The sequence below is a fragment of the Eumetopias jubatus genome, unplaced genomic scaffold (genome assembly GCF_037043125.1).
Source record: "Eumetopias jubatus isolate StellerSeaLion01/CBP00866 unplaced genomic scaffold, mEumJub1_p1.0 scaffold_11, whole genome shotgun sequence".
Lineage (NCBI taxonomy): Eukaryota > Metazoa > Chordata > Mammalia > Carnivora > Otariidae > Eumetopias > Eumetopias jubatus.
In genome coordinates this window covers 106,942,125-106,964,828 of record NW_028274817.1, presented here as the reverse complement: position 1 = coordinate 106,964,828, position 22,704 = coordinate 106,942,125, and the positions used below count along the sequence as shown (strand labels likewise).

General features: G+C 44.6%; 2 protein-coding genes across 21 annotated transcripts in view; one reads left to right on the top strand and one right to left on the bottom strand.

Annotated features, from left to right (window-relative positions):
• Positions 1–22,704, top strand: part of PDK3 (pyruvate dehydrogenase kinase 3) — a 114,373-nt gene that overhangs the window by 71,669 nt on the left and 20,000 nt on the right. For 5 of the 13 annotated variants that reach the window (XR_015769484.1, XR_015769481.1, XR_015769483.1 and 2 more), the window contains exons 12-14: positions 3,692–5,455; positions 5,907–10,088; positions 10,523–10,670. The gene's annotated coding sequence lies outside the window, so the exon portion shown is untranslated. The remainder of the gene's footprint in view (positions 1–3,691; positions 5,456–5,906; positions 10,089–10,522; positions 10,671–22,704) is intronic. The other 8 variants (XR_015769480.1, XR_015769476.1, XR_015769479.1 and 5 more) reach the window with 8 other exon arrangements.
• The window catches only part of PCYT1B (phosphate cytidylyltransferase 1B, choline), a 143,815-nt gene continuing 126,851 nt past the window's right edge, over positions 5,741–22,704 (bottom strand). For 5 of the 8 annotated variants that reach the window (XM_028122571.2, XM_028122569.2, XM_028122570.2 and 2 more), the window contains one exon: positions 6,630–9,650. In XM_028122571.2, the coding sequence (XP_027978372.1) occupies positions 9,438–9,650 (213 nt within the window). In that variant the 3' untranslated portion in view covers positions 6,630–9,437. Of the gene's footprint in view, positions 6,556–6,629; positions 9,651–22,704 lie in introns of those variants that run through there. The other 3 variants (XM_028122572.2, XM_028122568.2, XM_028122574.2) reach the window with 3 other exon arrangements.

The window sequence follows — 22,704 nt, the reverse complement described above, 5'->3', positions numbered from 1 at the left end:
CAGCTACTCTGGCCCAGTTTGGAAATCATATGGGATGTATGGTTGAGGCTCACCAAGAGACCCTTCAACTCAAACGTCTGTGGTTCTGGGAAGCTGCTGCAGGGCACTGCCCCTCCGTGTACATTTTGACTTCCTTCTCGGTCTTTTCAAGGTTTTCCAATGACTTAAGGCATGTATGCAAATGATTATCTGCTGATATTTTCAGATGTTCACATCGTGCTAACACATAAATGTACCCTTTGATAACACAAATAAATCCTAAGGCATCGTGTAGGAGGGGTTGCCTCTGGGAAGGGTTCCCGTAGACCACTGTCCACCATGAGAACGCGGTGATGGCAATGTTCTTTACCTGAGCTGTCCTATATGGTCGCCACTGGCTGCCTGAACACTTAAAATGTGGTTGGTTCAACCGAGGAACTGAATTTTCAATTTAAATTGTATTCATCTAAATTTATTTTTATATTCTTAAAGATTTTTATTTATTTAGAGAGAGCATGCACGAGCTAGGGGAGGGGCAGAGGGAGAGAGAGAGAAAGAATCTCCAGCCGACTCCCGTGTTGAGTGCAGAGCCCGACGTAGGGCTGGATCCCAGGACCCTGAGATCATGACCTGAGCCGAAATCAAGAGTCAGACGCTTAACCGACTGAGCCACCCAGGTGCCCTGTATTAATCTAAATTTAAAAAGCCACATGTGGCTGGTGGCTACTATGTTGGACAGTGCAGCTATAAATAGCCATTACATGCTGTTGAATTTTTTTAACATTGGGCACCCATTTTCAATAGTGATTGGGTTGGATGCTTAACAGTACCTTGGGCATTTCTAAATGTTGGTCTTAAAATGAATCCTTTGCCCCCTGCCCGTTTCTGACACTTTTATCACCTTAATAGTCTCTCTTTGCATAAGCAAATGATACCTAGACCTTTTCCTGTCATAGCTGTATGGCCGTTGATCATCAACCTCTGAATCCAGTTACTCTCCAAGGCTCGCTTTGTTACCTGAGTTGAAGTATTAAGTATAGCCCGGAGGGTCTCAACCCAGTCTCATTGGAACCTCTGAGTCCTGGACCCCACTTTGGATCCATTCTGTCGGATGGTCTCTGGGAAATACTTTCTAGGAGATTCTAACATGTGGCCAGGTTGAAAACCACTGATGAAGTCCAAACTACACACCTGCCTTTGAGAACAGTAGAATGCTGGCGGCAGCAAATCCTGTCTCCCTCACACAGAGTGGGTCCCAGGGTCCTTGCAACTTTATTGATGTTGTTTCACAGGTAACTGGAAGTTACTTAGAAGAGGTCAAAAGCCTTGTTGCTGTGAATTTGGGGCAACTGAGCAGCCTTGCTGTTTCTTACTGTACAAGAAACTCGAAGCTAATGGTACTCTTGCTGTCCTCTGGCAGTCTTGTCCAAACAGAATTTGCCAGTCCTCAAACAAAATAAACATGGTAATGATTTTTAATAACAGTGATGGATGCAGAAGCTTCCACAGTTCCTTAGTAACAGTTTCATATAGTGTAACTGTTTCTAAAGTTAGAGATAATTATTGTCACCTTGCACTGTAATTGGAACAGAACTTCCTATATGAAAACTGCTCTCTTCCTAGGGCTTCAACAGGTAACAAAATAGCAAGTTTATGAGGGTAAATACTGCCCCATTACCCAGGTGAGAGAGGCCCGTCAGTCACAGGGCAATCGAGGAATTTAGAGAGACTTCGGATGGCCACGTCATTCATGAAACAGCTCTGTCCACATAGGCGAGTTCTGGCCCAGGCTCTGCATGTGTTGTGAAGGCCTTGAAGGAAAGTATGTGCTGATGCCTTGGGACTTTGGTAGCTTACCTAGAGCCTCACTGTTGATGGGTCTAGTTCAGGGACGGACATCATCAGTCTCCTCCATTCAGCGTCCTCAAAGAGTGGTTTCTAATAAACTGAAAATCTATTTAAAATCTACTTATTTTCGGGGCACCTGGGTGGCTCAGTTGTTAAGCGTCTGCCTTTGGCTCGGGTCATGGTCCCAGGGTCCTGGGATTGAGCCCCGCATCGGGCTCCCTGCTCCGTGGGAAGCCTGCTTCTCCCTCTCCCGCTCCCCCTGCTTGTGTTCCCTCTCTCGCTGTGTCTCTCTCTCTCTGTCAACTTAATAAATAAAATCTTTAAAAAAAATCTACTTATTTTCCCCCACTCTGAGTAAGAGTTAGCAGTCCTTGCACTCAGAGAAAGTTACAGCACCCACACCCAAAGGGATGAGTAAAGTAATGCAAAATTAGTTGTCAGTAAAATCATTGTAAAACTCTATTTGGCAGAATCAGAACTTGGACTGTTCATCAAGAGCTCAGGAAAATCAAAGGTAGGGCCAGTCCAGAGAGGCCAGGGTTGAGAGTCTAGCTACTGAGCTGAAGTTGGGGTGGGGGACAGGATTGTGTCCTTTTTCATCTTTGCATCCCCAGGACCTAGCAGCTCATTCAAATGTTTATTGAATGCTCCAGACAGGAATGTATGGTAGGCCTTAAGTTAAAATGCTAATAAAAGGCCACAAGGGGAAAATAAGTTACTCTAGAAAGGAGCATGGAGTACTTTGATACTGGATGGCTGGAAGGGAGTTCTGGCTTCAAGCGGCTGTGGTCAACATCCAAGAACCAGAACAACCAAAAACCAAAAACCAGGTGGAGAATAGGCAGGAAACAGATTCTGCCTGCTAGTCAAAAACTGTATTCCTGGGCTTGTTTCAGCAGGAACATAACCAATGATCAAAAGCTTTGGTTAACTGCCCTTTTGCTTCTTGCCTTCTTGAGATAGCCAAGTATGAATTGGAGGATATGTACGGAGAACGGGGCAGGGGGACTCTTAAACTTCCTTCTCTACCAGCCATGACTCTGTGTTCATAAGTTGAAGACCCAACACATCTCTCCTCATGGACCAATTAACATATTCATTTGGGTCAGACATCTTCCATTATACCTATTCAGTGCTTCTCTTGTGGACGTCAAGACTTGGGAGAAACATTTTAAGCAGGTTCATCATGAGTAGACACAGGAATTATAAAAAGAGGAATATGAATCTGTGCATGAGGGTTACTGTTTCTCAACTCAGGAACTGGAAAAAGGTTCAAGGGTTTATGATGATTATCAGTCACCTTGTGGTAGACAGCATAATGGCTCCCCAAAAGATGTCCGCATCGTAATCCCCAGAATTTGGGAATATGTTATATTACAGATTACCTGGCAAGAAGGAATTAAAGTTGCTGATGAACTTAAGGTAGAGAGATTTTCTTGCATTATCCTCATGGGGCAAATGTAAACACAAGAGCCCTTAGAAGAGAAAGGCAGAAGGCATGTTGGAGTAGTATTATGTGAGAAAGACTGCACTGGCCATTGCTGGCTTTGAAGATGGAAGGGGGCCACGAGCCAAGGAATGCAGGCAGCTTCTAGAAGCTGGAAAATGCAAGAAAACATTCTCCCCTAGAGCATCCAGCCCCGCTGACCCCTTAGTTTTAGCCCAGTAAGACCCATTTTGGACTTCTGACCTCCAGAGCTGAAAAATAACCTGTGTTGTGTTAAGCCACTGAGTTGGTGACAGAAGTAGGAAACTAATATACCCCTCTTCAACTTCTTTCTACTATTGTTAATTCCTGGGTATCAGATATGGAAAAAAATAAAGAATCACTGACTCAGTTGTGTTCATGTTGTTGTGTGAGCAGACTCGTGAATGGCGTCTTGTCAACGTCCGTCCAGTGGAACGTGACGACCAGACAAGAAAGACTGGTTTCTTCCTCAAGCTATGTGCATGGCAGAAGATGACAGATTTTTCTTTGAACTTGGAAATTTTCGAGTGACAAGTTCATTTGCAAGTATAATTAGCTGAAAAGGTCCCTGTGGAAGGGGTAAAGTATCCCAACTCTTTCAGGTATAGATTCATTAATTCTTTTAAAATGGAAGGTTACGTATCAAATATTTTAGTTATGTCTAATCCCTCCATCAGAACTCTGCTTTTGTGAATACAAGTACAGTAACCTGGCACATCAGTTCCTTTCCCTGCCCCCCAAAAGAGAGAATGAAGGTAAGGAGAGCAAAAATTGCTTGTAGGAGACAAGTCAACCGTGCACTAAGGCTTTCTCCTCAAGTTTCCCACATTCGGTCAGCAGCGGCTGAGAATCAGCTAATAAGGTTTTTTGTTTTTTGTTTTTTTTAGAATGTAAGTTAGGGCAGTGCAGCTGGGCCTAACAAAGGTCAATTAGCCCTGACAGGTATATATGCTCTTAATGATATTTTCAGGTTTTACTGGTGGTTTATTGGTTTTTACTTGATGATTTCTTAAAGGATTCGATCACTGGGTGTGTATATCGGGGCTGATGAACTGTCATGCTTTATCCGAATGGCATCTCGGTGGGAGTCTTTCTGTCTAACGGGGGAATACCTGAAGAAGTTGCTTAAACATTCAACTCCAATATCCAATGAGGACTCCAGTACCAGAGGACCGTGTATGTGTTTGTGTGTAAACATTTTTGATAGTGTACTTCTTTTATCCCAGGGGTTCTGTTTATTAACAAAAGCTAATTCTCTTCAGGGCAAATATTAGAGTTCTTCACTATGAATTTTATTATGCTTTAGAACGGATTTTTCCGTTGAGAACATTTCCGAGGTATCACGAAGTCCGGAAGAAACCTGTAGCTGTTACCGTAATTACGACCTGTCAAGAATGTGTTCGATCTGGGTGGCAAAGCCAAGTAATATGGTCTATGAATAATAGGTATTGTATTTTTAAATGGCTTTCCTGGCTGGATACAGGCCTGGCTGTTTCTTCTCGAGTCCAGGCTAATGTTAGAACTGTTGTCGTTTCGCGGCTAAAGCTCGCCAGGTGGAGTTAATGGAAACTCCCCAACTGGGCCGGTGGAGGGCCGCTCGCACTTCCTGGCGCGGGAACCTGGGCCCTCACTGCTGGCATTTGGGATCGTGATTTGGCGCCTCCACCCCATCGATCGGCTTCCCTCGCGTCAAAGGCGCTCCCCCCCCACCCCCAACCCAAGACGTTCAAGTGGCGGGAAGGGCCCCGCGCCCCGTTCCGGTACAGGTGCGAAGCAGCCGTCAGGGGGCTTCATCGGGAAGGTGGGTGGAGCCCCCGCGCCTGTGGAGGCTGAGGCAGGGGGCGCGGCCGCGCAAGGCGGCAGGAGTGGAGGTCCCAGGGGCCTGGCGGGCCCCCTCTCCAGCTTTCTGCCCAGGGAGAGGTAAGCCCTTTCTCGTGGTCGCGTAGTGGCAGCCTCCTAGCTGGAGAAGCGTAGGGACGACGCGGGTTGCGTCATAAATTCAGAGACCTTTCCAGCGAAGACCTCGGCAGCCATTTCCATCAACCCCCTCAATTGACAAAAGCAGACCCTGAGGCCACGGAAGTGAAGCGGTTTGGCCGAGGTCACAGAGCCTCCAACTCCAGGTCCCGACTGGGCCCCCCAGTGTGACCTCCCCTCCAGGTGGGTCTGTTCCTCACGAGCTTTGCCGTCAGGTGTGGGCCCTTTGGCATCTGCAGGACGGTGCCCCGCGGGACACGGCGCGGGGGGGGGGCGCATCCTTGCTGCGCGCGGGCAGGACCGCCGCCACCGCTGCGCTTTCCCACCGCGAGCGGGAGTTCATGAACGGGAACGCCGTAGCACACTTTTAGGAAACACGACAAACCAAAGTGCAATTATGCATTCCTTTATTTATAAACAAGTTGGGAATGCTGTGTTCTGTTGGGGTGCGGGGGTGGGGGGGGAGGGGCGAGGGGCCAGGGGTGGAGGGCTGATTCCAGTAGTTCGCGTTATTCAGCACCAGAGCAAATGCTTGGGCGTAGTAAGGTCGTACTTGAACCCAGACGAATCTTCGTCTTCCTGTATGTACAGCAGAGTCTTAAGTATGTATGTTCTTCTTATGGCTTTGTCCCAGGACACATCGCAGTGACAAAACAAAAAAAGTCTAGAGAGAAGTAGAAGTTGCAAATGCCTTATGAGCGGATTCTTAAAAAAAAAAAAAAAAAAAAGTCTGGTGGCCTAGACTAGCGCTGAATGGATGCCTGAGGAACAGGAACCTCTCTGCTCCAAACGGGCTCATCTGATTCAGCTGAGTCAGGCCATCCCGTCTCTCTCTCTCTGGGGTATGCCTGGGTGCTAAAATAAGTCCTGAAGATGAAGAGAAAACAAATGCACGCTCTTCCCGTCCCTCCCTCAAGGGATGGACTCACAGTGACTATAGCCCGCCGCCTGGAGCAAGCCTGCAAGCCCACAGAGCAGGTCAGAAGGCAGCCTTGGGGCTCAGGGTGGCTCCTCTTGAGGTTGGTCTCCTTGCCTTTTCTAAGGTCCTGGCACACGGGGGCGGCTTGCCAGCAACGGGCCTTTCAGTGTGACTAGGCTATTGGAGCTTCCCCTGTGATTGTAGCTGGCGGAAGGGTGAACGTTTGACTTCAGGGCCCTGGTTAGAGGACGTGGCAGCGAACGGAGAGGTGGTGGCCCTGGGGAGCTCGGGGGCTCGGCACCCCGACCCCACATGGGCGTTCACTAACCTTGGGTGTCTCTGAAAGGAAGCCTTCCTTCTTCACCTGTTAGGGGGTGAGTGACACTTTGAAAGGGAGTAGAAAGGCCCTGCTCCCCCACGCCCTCCCCTCCAGCCCGTTGCTGCCCACCCGTCTTCCTCACCTGCCCCCTCCTCTCCTTCTGCAACCCTCAGTACTGCTCTACAGTCCTCGGTCGAAAGCTTCCTTCCCTTTCTAGGGCAGAAGGGACACTTCCTTGCTTCCTGTCATTTCTGCTTGCCTCTTCAAGCCTGCACGTGATTGTGCATCTCTCACTCCAGCCCTGACTCACTTGTGGCCATGACTGTCAACCGGTTGACCCAAATGAAGGGCACCCCCATCTCCTCCTGGAAAGGGGGAGCTGGAAGACACCGATGGCCAGGAGCGTTACAGGTTGGCTTGCAGAATCCCTGCCCCCATTCCTTCTCAGTAGTCTCATAGCCTCAGGACAGTGGGGAGGGATTGTTAGAGGACAGGGTGGCGACTTCAGGTGAGATTTAGAACGGGTTGTGCGTGGTTTCAGCCCGTCCCTGGAATAAACCAGGTGTTGGTCACGTGCCATCACCGGCAGCTGTGATGGCACTGAGTCTGAGTCACAGAAGGGGCACCTGTCAGTACGGTGTGGAAGGCCTGCAAGCACAGAAGCAGCCTGGTAGAGCCCCACATTATTTGCTTCAGAGCGCAATTCAAGTAAGAGCGGGTCTGTCCGCCTTGGGCCATGGAATAAGCACATAAAAGGCCTTCCCAAAATAGTTGCCCCTACCTGGCGAGGTCCAGCAACGGGTTGAGAGCACAGATTTTCGATAATGGCCTTCCCTCTCTCCAGGCCCCTCTTTGCTCCTTTTTTCTGCCCTTGTTCTCCCCACCTCGAGGTGCTTATCCTTGCACTGCCTCAAGTGTCAACCAGCTGGAACGAGCAGAGGGGCACAAAGCAAAACTGGGACCTGGCTCCCTCCGCGGAGCAGTGCTCTAGGCCTTGGCTACAGAAAGCTTCCTTCTCGCGTGCCACGTTCCCGCCAGCTCTTTGTCCCACGTGAGTGCTCAAGAGAACCCTGGCGAGAGCATGCCAGGAACAAGGGTGTTCCAAGTCAGCTCGGCCTTGTGGTTTCGCTTCCCAGTAAACACCACTTATGTCCAGGTGGCCAGGGAGGTAGTTCAACCCCGACACAAGGGGGAAAGACGTGCCACCTTCCTTCATTGGTTGCCCCACGTGTCACACAGAAAGGCTGGTTCCCAAGGCCTCTGAAAAGGGGGTGTTTCTGTCGCAGGAGATGCTGAGCTCTGCCCACAAACTGCTGGTTTGGGCCTCTGCTCAGTCAGGCCCCAGCTGTCCCTCTGGCTTTCCTGGCACAGACAAGCCATGCCTCGTCTACCTAGGAGTGTGGTTCCACACCCTGACTCTACCTGCTGCTATCCTCCCTGTCGTTAGCAGACAGTAACGTCAAACAACTCAGCAGCAGTGCTTAGGCTCTTCATCCCATTTGGCAGACCTAGGGCTGGGGATAACTATACAACCATGTAGGCCATTTCAATGCTGAGATCAAACTGAGGTTCCCACAGTGCTCTGGGAAACTCTTCAGAGCCTCCCTCTAGCGAAAAAACACGATGGGAGGCCATGAGAACAACATACTCGTTTCCTGGTTGGGACAAGACATTTCTACAGGAATCCAGGATGAGTTTTTGACAAAGTGCCCAAGTCACAAGGGAACCAGGTAGTCCTTTAGACCAAGGATTTCAGCGGGGGATTGGGGTGAAAGCAGGAGCGTATATTGTAAAAGGCTACCACCATATATTCATATTGCATATGGTATACACCCTGGATAGCATATTTGGAGCATACAGAGAACAGATACGTGCAGGTAGCACCCTATTGTTATGCTATGTGGTTTGGTATGTCAAACTGTTACTTGAGGCCTATGAAATTGTTAACTGGTCAAAAATGGGAAAAGCCATTTCAGAGTTAGCATCCTTTAAGGAGAAGCTCCAGGGAGACATTTACCATCTGCTAAACTCAGAGCCAAAGCAAAGCAGCTCCTCTTTATATACATACATATATATATATATATATACATACACACACATATAATATGTATATATATAATATGTATATATATTTAAAACCATATATAAATACACACATATAAAATGTTTTTCTTTGTTGCATTTCCCACAGATTAAGGTAATTTCTGGAAACCATGAAGTCAAACCAATGATGAAAAGTACAACCAGAAACATATTAGGCCTTCTGTGGTGTTCTCCTCGACAGAACTGTCCTCTAAATAAGAAGTTAAGGTTTATACTAGATGACCTTTTATATATCTGGCCTAAAGCATGTCTTTGTCTATGCACCACATTTCTAGAACTGCGAAGAATTGATGTGTTGCAACATCAGGTCTCAGTGGCTAAACTGAGAAGATTGGAATTGATCTTTCACTTGACTATTTCAGAAGCACTTTACCACCTCTATCGGAAACAACTTTATTCTGGCAGAGCTTGGGTGGTAGGAGGCAACGTGCAGGGCCCTTATGGGCTGGAAGTAGCAGATTGAGGGAACAGCCGCTTCCATGGGTGGTGGACTTGGTAGGGGTGGGTGTAAGGACCAAAGCAGAAGACACCCGACTCAGCGCAAATTTCCTGGGGGTGCTCTGCATCATTCCTTCGCAAGGTTAAAGTAGAGTGATTCTAGATGCTGCTAAGAAGGTTTGTAAAGGTTGTCCGGCCAGAAACCTCCATGCAGAGCCCAAATCTTAGGCTGAGTGGAGACTGAGGGAGAGCTGGTCCCCAGGCCTTCCCTTAGCTGAGCTGCAGCTCCTGTGACCATTACCCTTCCAACCCCACCCAGGCACACCCGGTGACCCCACCCTCGCCCGAGCCTGTGTGGTGCGGCCCTTGCGGTCTGCCGGCAGCCTTTACTTCTCATCCTCATCCCCCTCACTCATGCTGCTGATGGAGGCTGAGGCTGCTTTGGGCGAGGAGGGGGGTGAGGTTTTGTTCGGGAGCCACGAGAAGGTGGGCGACGGGGAGCGGGAGGGGGACCGGCTCCTGGTGGGGCTGCTCACAGGGCTCTGCTTCGGGGACAAGGCCTGCAGCATCCGGCTACTCCTCTCCTGGAACATCTGCTTCTAGAGAGAAATTTGAGAGAAGGCATCTGTTAAGTTAGCCATCTGAGGTGGCAGGGAAACAAAAAGGAAAGGCAGGAAGGAGAGCCACCACCCCACAACACCGGCCCCCACAGACTGGTCCTACAGTTGATGTCGTCCAGGACTATGTGTGGGGAGCAGCTGAGTGAAATTCAGGGGCAGTGAGATGTGGACAGAGATGACCATCTCTGCTAGTTCTTGGGACTCTTGCCTTCTTGCCTGCCTTTACTCCAGCTACAAAATTTAACTGAGTGTCTGTTCTCTCCCAGGCAAATAGTAATGTCCAAGGTATAGAAGGGCAGTGGGAAATAAAACAGAAGTCCCTGTCCTCCTTGACATGAGGACGAATCACACAATAAACAAAATGAACAAAATATGTGGATGTCAGACGGAAGTACGGTCTGTGAGAAAAAACAAAACGTGAGCAGCAAATGGGGGTGTGAGGTGGGTGGGCGCCTGGGCAGCAGTTGTAATGAGGGTGCTCAGGGAAGGCCTCAAGATGATACTATTTGAGCAAAGACCTGAAAGATGAGGGAGGGGCCCATGTGAATGGAAATCAGGGGCAAACACATTCCAGACAGAGCACCCCGAGAAGGGAGCATGCAGTGCATGTCCAAGGAGGAGCAAGAAGGCCATCCATGGCGGCTGGTGTGGAGTCACCTGCGGGGGAGGGGTATGGGGGAGGGAGTTAAGAGAAAGTCACCAGAGGAGTGACAGAAAACTGTGTCATGTAGCCTCTTGGTGGCCATGTGAGAACTTCAGCCTTTACTGTGAGAAGAGAAACCTCTGGAGAGTTCCTTTACCTCTGAAGTTCTGAGTCCCAGACTAAGGAACTCTGACTTTGGTTTTAAAAGGACCACCCTGGCTGCAGTGTGGGGACCAGACCACAGGGAAGCCAGAGCAGGAGCAGCGGGAGTGGTGAAGAGCCCACTGTAGCGAGAATCCAAGTAAGAAGAATGATGGCGCCCTGGACCACGCCCATCGCCGTGAGGATGAGATGAGGTGAGAAATAGTTGGAGCCTGGTCGATGTTTTTCCCCATAGTTTTAGTAAGGTATAATGGACTTGAAATAAAACTCAGCCTTTTTAGTCTCCGGTTCTGTGAGTTTTGATAAATGCCTGCAGCTGTGTGACTGCCACCACGGTCAGGGTATTAGGAGAGTTCCATTAGCCACCCAATCCCCACGAGATCCTTTGTCACCCCCTCCCCTAGCCTCTGGCAACAGATCTTTTTTCTGTCCCTCCAGTTTTGCCTTTTCCAGAATGTCCTCTAAATGGAATCATGCTGTATCATGGTCTGGCTACATTTTGAAGGTAGAGCCCACAGGAACTGCTGACAGACGGGATGTGGGGCGTGGGAGGAAGAGGAGACAAGTGACCAGTTTCTGGCCAATGAAACTAGAAAGCCAGCAGTGTCATGTGCTGGTGTGGGAGACTCTGTGGGTAAAAGGGGTTTCGGTGGTGAGACAGACTTTCCCGCTGGGGATCTCCAGTGACTACTGCCCTGTGCTTTCAGAACTGAGCCCCTCCCTGGCACTGTCCTTCAGCTTTATGGAGATCCCCGTCCTGGCCTAGCACTGGCGCCTGCTGATCCGCCCTTCTGCTCTCTGCTTGCAGCTCAGCCCCCCACATGTACCCATATTCCATTCCACCCACCTCTGAGCACCCTGCCCCTGCTGCCTGGGCTCTGTGCCCTCATTTCTCCCCCTCCCTTGCTTGTCACAGAACCTCTGCCCCCAGCACCTCAGTCCAATCCTGTGATCCTAAACTGGCCTTGAGAGCCATTTCTCCTGTTTGCCATTTTAGACTTTTCTTGTCGTTTGAGTTACTCACTTTACAAACCACTACAGAGCCCCCTGAAGAACAGGTGCTCTACAGGAGATGCTCATATCCAAGCTGGGACTTCGGTGATGTACAGGAAGAGGGGGTTGAGGTGGGAAGGAGCCTGTGGAGATGGTGGAGGGGTGACTTTCCAAGCAGAGGGTGCTAAGGAGAGTGCTGCGTACAATTCTTGGCAGGACTATAAGCTGAGTGCCTATGGGCTTGACCGTAGGCTGGGGCTGGAGCACCAGGAGGAGCTGGGACTTTTATGCCCCAAGAGCCCCTGGAAGATTTTCATTAAGGGAGGGGTATGATCAGATTTGAGTTTTAGAGATACCTTTGGGTGGGAGCATAAAAGCAAAGAGAGAAACCATAAAGGAAAAGATGGGTGTTCGGCTATATGAAAGTGTAAAACGTATGTACCCCCACCAAAAAAAAGAAAAACCAAACACCATGAAATAAGGTAAAAGGCAAGTGAAACACGGGGAAATTCTTGCAATATTTAACTAAATAATAGATCTTAGTATATAAACAGAGCCTACAAATTAAAAAGAATGTAAAAATGTTCTGTAGAAAAATGAGCATATGACTTGTTAAGGCAGTGCACAGAAGACTGACAAACGACCTATAAAAAGTGTTCAGCATCACTAGTAAACAAATGCAAAAGGACTGAAGTGAGACACCTTTTTTATATATCAGATTGTTACAGGGTTGTTTTTTTTTTTTATCTTCCCAACATGTAAAAAAATTTTTTTTCCAGTTTTATTGAGATGTAATTGACACACAGCAGAGTTTAAGGTGTATAGCGTAATGATTTTACTCACGTATATCGTGACATTACCACATTAAGTTAACATCTGTCATCTCATAGATATAAAAAAAATATGTATTTTTCCTTGTGATGAGAACTCTTGCTCAGCAGTGTTAACTATAGTCTTGATGCTGTACACTGTATCCCTGGTACTTATTTATAAGTGGAAGTTTGTACTTTTTGACCACCTGCATCTCATTTTCCCTCTTTCACTCCTATCTCTACCCTGGTGACCACAAATCTGATTGCTTTTTCCCTGAGTTGTTGGTTTTTTTCCCTCCACGTGTGAGATCATGTATTTGTTTTTCTCTGACTTGCTTCACTTAGCATAATGCCCTCAAGGTCCATCCATTTTATCACAAATGGCAGGATTTCCTCCTTTTTAATGGTTGACTAATGTCTACACATACTGTACTTTATTCTTTCATCCACTGATAGACACTTAGGTTGCTTCCATGTCTTGACCATTGTACATAATGCTGCTATGAATGTCGGGATGCAGATAGCACTCTGACATGGTGTTTTTGTTTCCTTTGGATATATTCCCCAAAGTGAAATTGCTGGATCATATATATGGTGGTTTCAGTTTGAATTTTTTGAGGAACCTCAATACTGTTTTCCACCATGGCCGCACCAATTTACAATCCCACCAACAATGCACAAGTGTTCCTTTTAATCCATGTCGTCTTCAGCATTTGTTATTTCTGGTCTTTTTGATGGCAGTCAATCTAATCGGTGTGAGGTGATAAGTCATTGTGGTTTTGATCTGCATTTCCCTACTGATGAGTGATGCTGAGCATTTTCTCATATGCTTGTTGGTCCTTTGTATGTCTTCTGTTTCTGTGAAAAATTCCATTGGAATCTTGAAAGGGATTGCATTTAAGCTATAGATGGCTTTGGGGCACCTGGGTGGCTCAGTCATTAAGCGTTTGCCTTCAGCTCAGGTCATGATCCCAGGGTCCTGGGATCGAGCCCCGCATCGGGCTCCCTGCTCCTCGGGAGGCCTGCTTCTCCCTCTCCTACTGCCCCTGTTCCCTCTCTCGCTGTGTCTCTCTCTGTCAAATAAATAAATAAAATCTTAAAAAAAATCTATAGATGGCTTTGGGATGGGATGGACATTATTAATATTCTTCTAATCTGTGAACATGGGATACCTTTCCATTTATTTCTGTCTAGAATTTTTTTCATCACTATTTTACAGTTTCGAGTGTACCGATTTCTCACCTCTTTGGTTAAATTTATTCCTAAGTATTTTATTGCTTTCAATGCTATTATACATGGGATCAGTTTATTTCTTTTTCAGATAATTCACTTATTTTGTATGTTAATTTTGTATCCTGCAATTTCACTGAATTTGTAGATTGGATATAACAGTTCTTTGGTGGAGTCTGTCAGATTTTCTGTATATAAAATCTTGTTATCTGCAAATAGACAATCTCACTTCTTCCTTTCCAATTCTGATGGGCTTTCATATTTTCTTGCCTGATTGCTCTGGCTAGGATTTCAGTAATATCTTGAATGGGAGGAGTGAGAATGGGCACCCTTGTCTTGTTCCTGATTTTAGAGGAAAGGCTTTCAACCTTTTGTCATTATCATGTTAGCTGTGGGTTTGTCATCTACAGCTTTTATTATGTTGAGGTATGTTTCTTATATACCTAATTTGTTAAGAGGTTTTATCATGAATGGTTATTGAATTTTGCCCAATGATTTTCCTGTGTCCATTGAGATGATCATAAAATTTTTTTCTTCTATCAATGTGATATATCATAGTGATAGATTTACATCTGTTTAACCACACTTGTATCTCAAAAATAAATACCACTTGATCATGGCGAAGGATCTTTTTAATGTGCTGTTGAACTCTGTTTACCAGTATTTTTTAAAAGATTTATTTATTCCAGGGGCGCCTGGGTGGCTCAGTTGGTTAAGTGACTGCCTTCGGCTCAGGTCATGATCCTGGAGTTCCAGGATCGAGTCCCTCATCGGGCTCCCTGCTCAGCAGGGAGTCTGCTTCTCCCTCTGATCCTCCCCCCTCTCATGTGCTCTCTCTCTCTCATTCTCTCTCTCAAATAAAATGAATAAAATCTTTTAAAAAAAAGATTTATTTATTCCAGAGAGAGAGTGCGTGCGTGTGTGGGAAGAGGGGCAGAGAAAGAAGGGAAGCAGACTCTGCTGAGCACGGAGCCCTACATGGGCCTTGATCCCATAACCCTGAGATCATGACCCCAGCCAAAACCAAGAGTCGGAAACTCAACTGACAGCCACCCAGGCACCTCCTGTTTACTAGTATTTTATTGAGAATTTTTGCCTCTGTATTCATCAGAGATAGTGGCCTGTAGTTTTCTTTTAGTGTTATTTTCTGGCTTTGGTAATGCTGGCCTTATAAAATAAATTTGGGAATCTTCCCTCCTCCCAAACATTGAGGAGTCTGAGAAGGGTTTGCATTAATTCTTCTTTAAATGTTTAGTAAAATTCACCAGTGAAGCCATCTGTTCCTGGGCCTTTCTTCCTTGGGAGATGTTTTATCACGAATTCAATCTCCTTACTAATAATTGGTCTGTCACATTTTCTACTTTATTCTGATTCATTCTTGGTAGATTGTATGTTTCTAAGAATTTTCCATTTCCTTTAGGTTTTCCAGTATTTTGGCATATAGTTGTTCATAGTAGTCTCTTAAGATCCTTTGTGGCATGAGTTGTAATATTTACTTCTTCATTTTCATTTGTAATTTTGATTTGGGCCCTATTTTTTTTCTTGGTTTAGCTAAACATTTGTCAATTTTATCTTTTCAAAAAACCATCTCTCAGTTTGGTTAGTCTTTTCTGTTGTATTCCTGGTCTCCATTTTATTTGTTTCTGCCCCAATTTCTATTATTTCCTTCCTTCTGCTAACTTTGCATTCACTTTTTTTTTTTTTGTTCCTAAAGCATAGCATTAGGTTGTTTGAGATATTTCTTATTTCCTGAGGTAGTCATTTATTGCTATGAACTTCCCTTTTAGAATTGTTCTGTCTGTATACCGTAAGTTTTGGTACATTGTGTTTCCATTTTTGTTTGTGTCAAGACACATTTTTATTTCCCCTTTAATTTCTTCTTTGACTCTTGGCTATTCAGACTATTGTTTAGTTTCCATGTATTCATGAATTTTTCAGTTTTCCTTCTGTTAATGATTTCTACTTGGAGACCATCATGGCCAGAAAAGGTACTTGGTATGATTTCAGTCGTCTTGAATTTGCTAAGACTTGTTCTGTGGGTTGACCTCTTTATCACTGCATAATAATAATTTTAAAGACCTTCTTAGTCTCATTTTACTATTTTTATATTTAAGTCTATTAATATGATAGAAGTATAGCTACCCCTACTTTTTTGGTTTGTTTTTTGGAATACCATTTGCTTACAACAACTTTTTCCATCCCTTCAGTCAGTCTGTGTGTCTTTAAGACTAAAGTGAGACTCTCGTGGGCACATATCATTAGATGTTTTTCAAATGTTATCCACTCAGCCATTCTATGTGTATTGATTGGAGAATTTAATCCAATTAAATACAATTTAAAGTAGTCATTAATAGGTAAGGACTTACTTAGTTTGCCATTTTATTAATTGTTTTTATGACTTTTATAGAACCATTATTCTTTGTTCTGTATCCTGCTTTCTTTGTGTTTCAATGTCTTCTGATATCTGTAGGGTTTGACTTCTTTATCATGTACTTTTGTGTAATTACTACAGGTTTTACCCTCGTGGTTACCACAAGGTTTACATAAAATATTTTAAAATTATAACACCTTATTTTAAACTGATAACAAGTTAACTTCAATAGAACTTCTAAACTTTATGCTTTCATCTCCCCTCCCCCCCACTCACATTTTAGGTTATTGATGTTACAGTTAACATACTTTTTATATTGTGTAACCAGTAACAGATTACTGTTGTTGTAGTTATTCTTACAGTATTTTCTAACATTTTTTAAAGATTTTATTTATTTATTTGACAGAGCACAAGCAGGGGGAGCTGCAGAGGGAGAGGGAGAAGCAGCCCCCTCACAGAGCAGGGAACCTGACGTGGGGCTTGATCCCAGGACCCTGGGATCATGACCTGAGCTGAAGGCAGATGCTCAACCGACTGAGCCACCCAGGCGCCCCAGTGTTTTCTAACTTTTATTTTTATTTATTTTTTAAATTTAATTTAATTTTATTATGTTAGTCACCATACAGTATATTAGTTTTGATGTAGTGATCCACAATTCATTGTTTGCGTATAACACCCAGTGCTCCATGCAGTACGTTCCCTCCTTAATACCCATCACTGGGCTAACCCATCCCCCCACCCCCCTCCCCTCTAAAACCCTCAGTTTGTTTCTGAGAGTCCATAGTCTCTCATGGTTCATCTCTCCCTCCAATTTCGCCCCTTCATTTTTCCCTTCCTTCTCCTAATGTCCTCCATGCTGTTCCTTATGTTCCACAAATAAGTGAAACCATATGATAATTGACTTTCTCTGCTTGACTTATTTCACTTAGCATAATCTCCTCCAATCCCATCCATGTTGATGTAAAAGTTGGGTATTCATCCTTTCTGATGGCTGAGTAATATTCCACTGTATATATGGACCACATCTTTATCCATTCGTCTGTTGAAGGGCATCTCGGCCCTTTCCACAGTTTGGCTATTGTGGACATTGCTGCTATGAACATTGGGGTGCATATGGCCCTTCTTTTCACTACATCTATGTCTTTGTGTTAAATACCCAGTAGTGCAATTGCTGGGTCATACGGTAGCTCTGTTTTTAATTTTTTGAGGCACCTCCACACTGTTTTCCAAAGTGGCTGTACCAACTTGCATTCCCACCAACAGTGTAAGAGGGTTCCCCTTTCTCCACAACCTCTCCAACATTTGTTGTTTCTTCCATTTTAGCCATTCTAACTGGTGTAAGGTGGTATCTCAATGTGGTTTTGATTTGAATTTCCCTGATGGCTAATGATGATGAACATTTTTTCATGTGTCTGTTAGCCATTTGTATGTCTTCTTTGGAGAAGTGTCTGTTCATGTCTTCTGGCCATTTTTTGACTTTATTTGTTTTTTGGGTGTTGAGTTTGAGAAGTTCTTTATAGATCTTGGAAATCAGCGCTTTGTCTGTAGTGTCATTTGCAAATATCTTCTCCCATTCTTTGGGTTGCCTCTTTGTTTTGTTGACTGTTTCCTTTGCTGTGCAGAAGCTTCTTATCTTGATGAAGTCCCAAAAGTTCATTTTGCTTTTGCTTCACTAGCCTTGGGAGATGTATCTTGAAAGAAGTTGCTGTGGCTGATGTCGAAGAGGTTACTACCTATGTTCTCCTCTAGGATTTTGATGGATTCCTGTCTCACGTTGAGGTCTTTCATCCATTTTGAGTTTATCTTTGTGTATGGTGTTAGAGAATGGTCAAGTTTCATTCTTCTGTATATAGCTGTCCAATTTTCCCAGCACCGTTTATTGAAGAGACTGTCTTTTTTCCATTGCATATTTTTTCCTGCTTTGTGGAAGATTATTTGACCATAGAGTTGAGGGTCCATATCTGAGGTCTCTGTTCTGTTCCATTGGTCTATATGTCTGTTTTTGTGCCAGTACCATACTCTCTTGGTAATCACTGCTTTGTAATATAGCTTGAAATCGGGCAACGTGATGCCCCCAGCTTTGTTTTTCTTTTTCAACATTTCCTTGGTGATTCGGGGTCTTTTCTGATTCCATACAAATTTTAGGATTGTTTGTTCCAGCACTTTGAAAAAAGTCATTGGAATTTTGATTGGGATGGCACTGAAGGTATAGATTGCTCTGGGTAACATAGACATTTTAACAATGTTTATTCTTCTGATCCATGAGCATGGAATGTTTTTCCATCTTTTTGTGTCTTCAATTTCTTTCATGAGTGTTCTGTAGTTCCTAGAATATAGATCCTTTACCTCTTTGGTTAGGTTTATCCTGAGGTATCTTAGGGTTTTTGGTGCTATTGTAAATGGAATCGTTTCTCTAATTTCTCTTTCTACAGTTGCATTGTTAGTGTATAAGAAAGCAACTGATTTCTGTACATTGATTTTGTATCCTGCCACATTACTGAGTTGCTGTATGAATTCTAGTAATTTGGGGGTGGAGTCTTTTGGATCTTCCACATAAAGTATCATGTCATCTGCAAAGAGAGAGAGTTTGACTACTTCTTTGCCAATTTGAATACCTTTTATTTCTTTTTGTTGTCTGATTGCTGTTGCTAGGACTTCTAGCACTAGTACTATGTTGAACAATAGTGGCGAGAGTGGGCATCCTTGTCGTGTTCCTGATCTTAAGGGAAAGGCTCTCAGCTTTTCCCCATTGAGGATGATATTCACTGTGGGTTTTTCATAGATGGATTTTATAAACTTGAGGAATGTTCCCTCTATCCCTATACTCTGAAGAGTTTTAATCAGGAAAGGATGCTGTATTTTGTCAAATGCTCTTTGTGCATCAATTGAGAGGACCATATGGTTCTTCTCTCTCCTCTTATTAATGTGTTCTTTTTTGTTGTTGTTGTTTAAGAAAAAGGTTTTAGTGTTTTTTTTAAAGATTTTATTTATTTATTTATTTGAGAGAGAGAATGAGAGAGAGAGAGAGCATGAGATGGGGGAGGGTCAGAGGGAGAAGCAGACTCCCCGCCGAGCAGGGAGCCCGATGTGGGACTCGATCCCGGGACTCCAGGATCATGACCCAAGCCGAAGGCAATCGCTTAACCAACTGAGCCACCCAGGCGCCCTTATTAATGTGTTCTATCACATTGATTGATTTGAGAATGTTGAACCCCTTGCATCCCAGTGATAAATCCCACTTGGTCGTGGTGGATGATCCTTTTAATGTATTGTTGGATCCAATAAGCTAGGATTTTGTTCAGAATTTTGGAATCCATATTCATCAGGGATATCAGTCTGAAATTCTCCTTTCTGATGGGGTCTTTGCCTGGATGGGGGGATTAAGGTAATGCTGGCCTCATAGAATGAGTCTGGAAGCTTTCCTTCTGTTTCTATTTTTTGAAATAGCTTCAGGAGAATAGGTATTATTTCTTCTTTGAATGTTTGGTAGAATTCCCCACGGAATCCATCAGGCCGTGGACTCTTGTTTTTGGGAGGTTCTTGATCACTGCTTCAATCTCGTTACTGGTTATTGGCCTATTCAGGTTGTCAGTTTCTTCCTGTTTCGGTCTTGGCAGTTTATAGGTTTCCAGGAAGGCATCCATTTCTTCCAGGTTGCTCAATTTTTTGGCATATAGTTGTTGATAATTTCTAATAATTGTGTCTATTTCCTTGGTGTTAGTCATGATCTCTCCCCTTTCATTCATAATTTTATTAATTTGGGCCCTTTCTCTTTTCTTTTGGATAAGTCTGGCCAGTGGTTTATCAATCTTATTAATTCTTTCAAAGAACCAGCTTCTAGTTTCATTGATCTGATCTGTGTTTCTGGTTTCTAATTCATTGATCTCTGCTCTAATCTTAATTATTTCTCTTCTAATGCATGACTTAGGCATCATTTGTTGCTTTTTCTCTAGTTCTTTAAGGTGTACAGTTGGTGAATTTGGGATTTTTCTATTTTTTTTTTTGAGTGAGGCTTTGATGGCTATGTATTTCCCCTTAGGACCACCTTTGCAGTATCCCATAGGTTTTGGACAGATGTGTTTTCATTCTCATTGGTTTCTACCAATTGTTTAAGTTCTTCTTTGATTTCTTGGTTGACCCAAATGTTATTGAGCAGAGTGGTCTTTAGCATCCAAGTGTTTGAATTTCTTCCAAATTTTTTCTTGTGATTGAGTTCCAGTTTTAAAGCATTATGGTCTGAGAATATGCAGGGAATAATCTCAGTCTTTTGGTATCAGTTGAGACCTGATTTGTGACCCAGTATGTGGTCTATTCTGGAGAAAGTTCCATGTGCACTTGAGAAGAATGAGTATTCTGTTGTTTTAGGGTGGAATGTTCTGTATATATCTATGAGGTCCATCTGGTCCAGTGTGTCATTCAAAGTTCTTGTTTCTTTGTTGATTTTCTGCTTAGATGATCTGTCTATTGCTGAGAGTGGAGTATTGAGGTCTCCTACAATTAATGTATTGTTATCAATATGACTATTTTGGTTAACAGTTGGCTTATATAGATGGCTGCTCCCATGTTGGGGGTGTAGATATTTACAATTGTTAGATCTTCTTGTTGGATAGACCCTTTAAGAATGATATAGTGTCCTTCTGTGTCTCTAACTACAGTCTTTAGCTTAAAATCTAATTTGTCTGATATAAGAATTGCTACCTCAGCTTTCTTTTGGGGTCTGTTGGCATGGAAGATAGATCTCCATCCCTCACTTTCAGTCTGGATGTATCTTTAGGTTCAAAATCAGTCTCTTGTAGACAGCATGTGGATGGGTCCTGTCTTTTTATCCAATCTGCAACCCTGTGCCGTTTTATGGGAGCATTTAGGCCATTCACATTGAGAGTGATTACTGAAAGACATGAATTTATTGTCATCATGTTGCCTGTGAAGACCTTGTTTTTATAGATTGTCCCTGTAAATTTCTGTTCTGTATCACTCTTGGGGTCTTTCTCCTTTTATAGAACCCCCCCCCATAATATTTCTTGCAGGGCCCGCTTAGTGGTCACATATTCTTTCAGTTTCTGCCAGTCTTGGAAGCTCTGCATCTCTCCATCCATTCTAAATGACAGCCTTGCCAGATAAAGTATTCTTGGCTGCACGTTCTTCTCGTTTAGTACCCTGAATATGTCTTGCCAGGCCTTTCTGGCTTGCCAGGTCTCTGTGGATAGGTCTGACATTTTTCTGATGTTCCTCCCTCTGTATGTAAGGAATCTCTTCCCCCTAACTGCCCTTAAGATGGTTTCCTTGGTTCTAAGATTTGCGAGTTTTACTATTACATGCCAGAGTGTTGGCCTGTTTTCCTTGATCTTGGGAGGGGTCCTCTCTGCTTCTAGGACGCGAATGTTTGCCTCATTCCCCAGATTAGGGAAGTTCTCAGCTACAATTTGCTCAAATATATCTTCTAGTCCTTCTCTCTCTCTCCACCCCCTCAGGGATCCCAGTAATTCTGACATTGGAACGTTTCATGGTGTCACTTATTTCTCTGATTCTATTTTCATGAATGCTGAGCTGTTTTTCCCTGGCCCCCTCTTTCTCCTTTTGTCTATTAATTGGTGTTCCAGATCACTAATTTGTTCTTCTGCCTCGCTTACCCTAACTGTTAAAATATCTAGATTAGATTAGCTCTCATTGATAGCATTTTTAAGTTCTGCCAGTTCAGCTTTCATTTCTGCCCTTAGAGACTCTATGTTGCCATCAATCGATTTCTCCATTCTAGCCATTGTCTTCACAATTGCTAGCCTGAATTCCATCTCCGACATCTTGGTTATATCTGTATCCATTTGTAAATCTGTGGCAGAAGTCACAGTCTCTGAGTCTTTCCTATTTTGGGGGGGGTTCCTCCTCCTAGTCATTCTGTTGAGGGGTGGTTGAGGGAATGTACAGAGTCCAAATTATTGACCACAACCCAAGCAAGATGCACCTGTTTTATAGGGACCTTAGGGTTGTCGGCCTCTTGTTCTCCCAGCCTGTCTTCTGGGGAAGGGGCCTGCTGCACTGTTACTCAGGCAACCCTGTTTGAGCAGAATTGCCCTGCCCCCTGTGGCGGGGGATGGGCTCAGTGAAAACTTTGGGGGGGCTTTTGTTCTCTGGTGGCTTTCCACGTCTCTTCTGAGAGTCAGAGCAGAAGAGATAGTTTCCAACCCTCTGTCTCAGAGCAGAGAGATCATAGTCTGTTCTTCAGTGAGCTCTCCAGGCCACACTATCTCCGTTTCTGTCTGTGCTGCTATAAACTGCAGCGGCCTGGGTTGTGCGCTCCTCAGCAGCACTCCCAGTCCTCGCCTCTGGGTCGGGGCACATCTCTGCCCTTTGTGCTTCTAAAACCGCCAGCTGCCCCCAGTTCGCACCTGCGGCCCCACTGCTCTGGGTTTCGTCCAGGGGGCTGCCCTAAAGTCCTTTCCCCATTGCTACCAGTCTGTGGGTCTGTGCCCCGTCCCCAGTGCGGGAGGCTATCACTCACTGGTGGTGTAGGATCCCCACGGCTCCCTCCCCCTGCCATTTATCTTCCGATATCTGCCCGCAGAATCACGGCTCCCTGCTTCATACCTCAAAACCAACCGCCTGTGATATTCTGTTTGTAGAGATCCAGATCTATCTTCTTACATCTTAGACTGATTTCATGGGTGTTCAGAGTGGTCTGGTAGATATCCAGCTCAATTCCAGGGACCAGTTGGAATAGGGTCCCCTACTTCTCCGCCATCTTTTCCTCTCCCCCGCTAACTTTTAAAATAGAGTTGTAAGTGAATTACACACCACCATTACCACATTACAGATTCTTATTTTGAC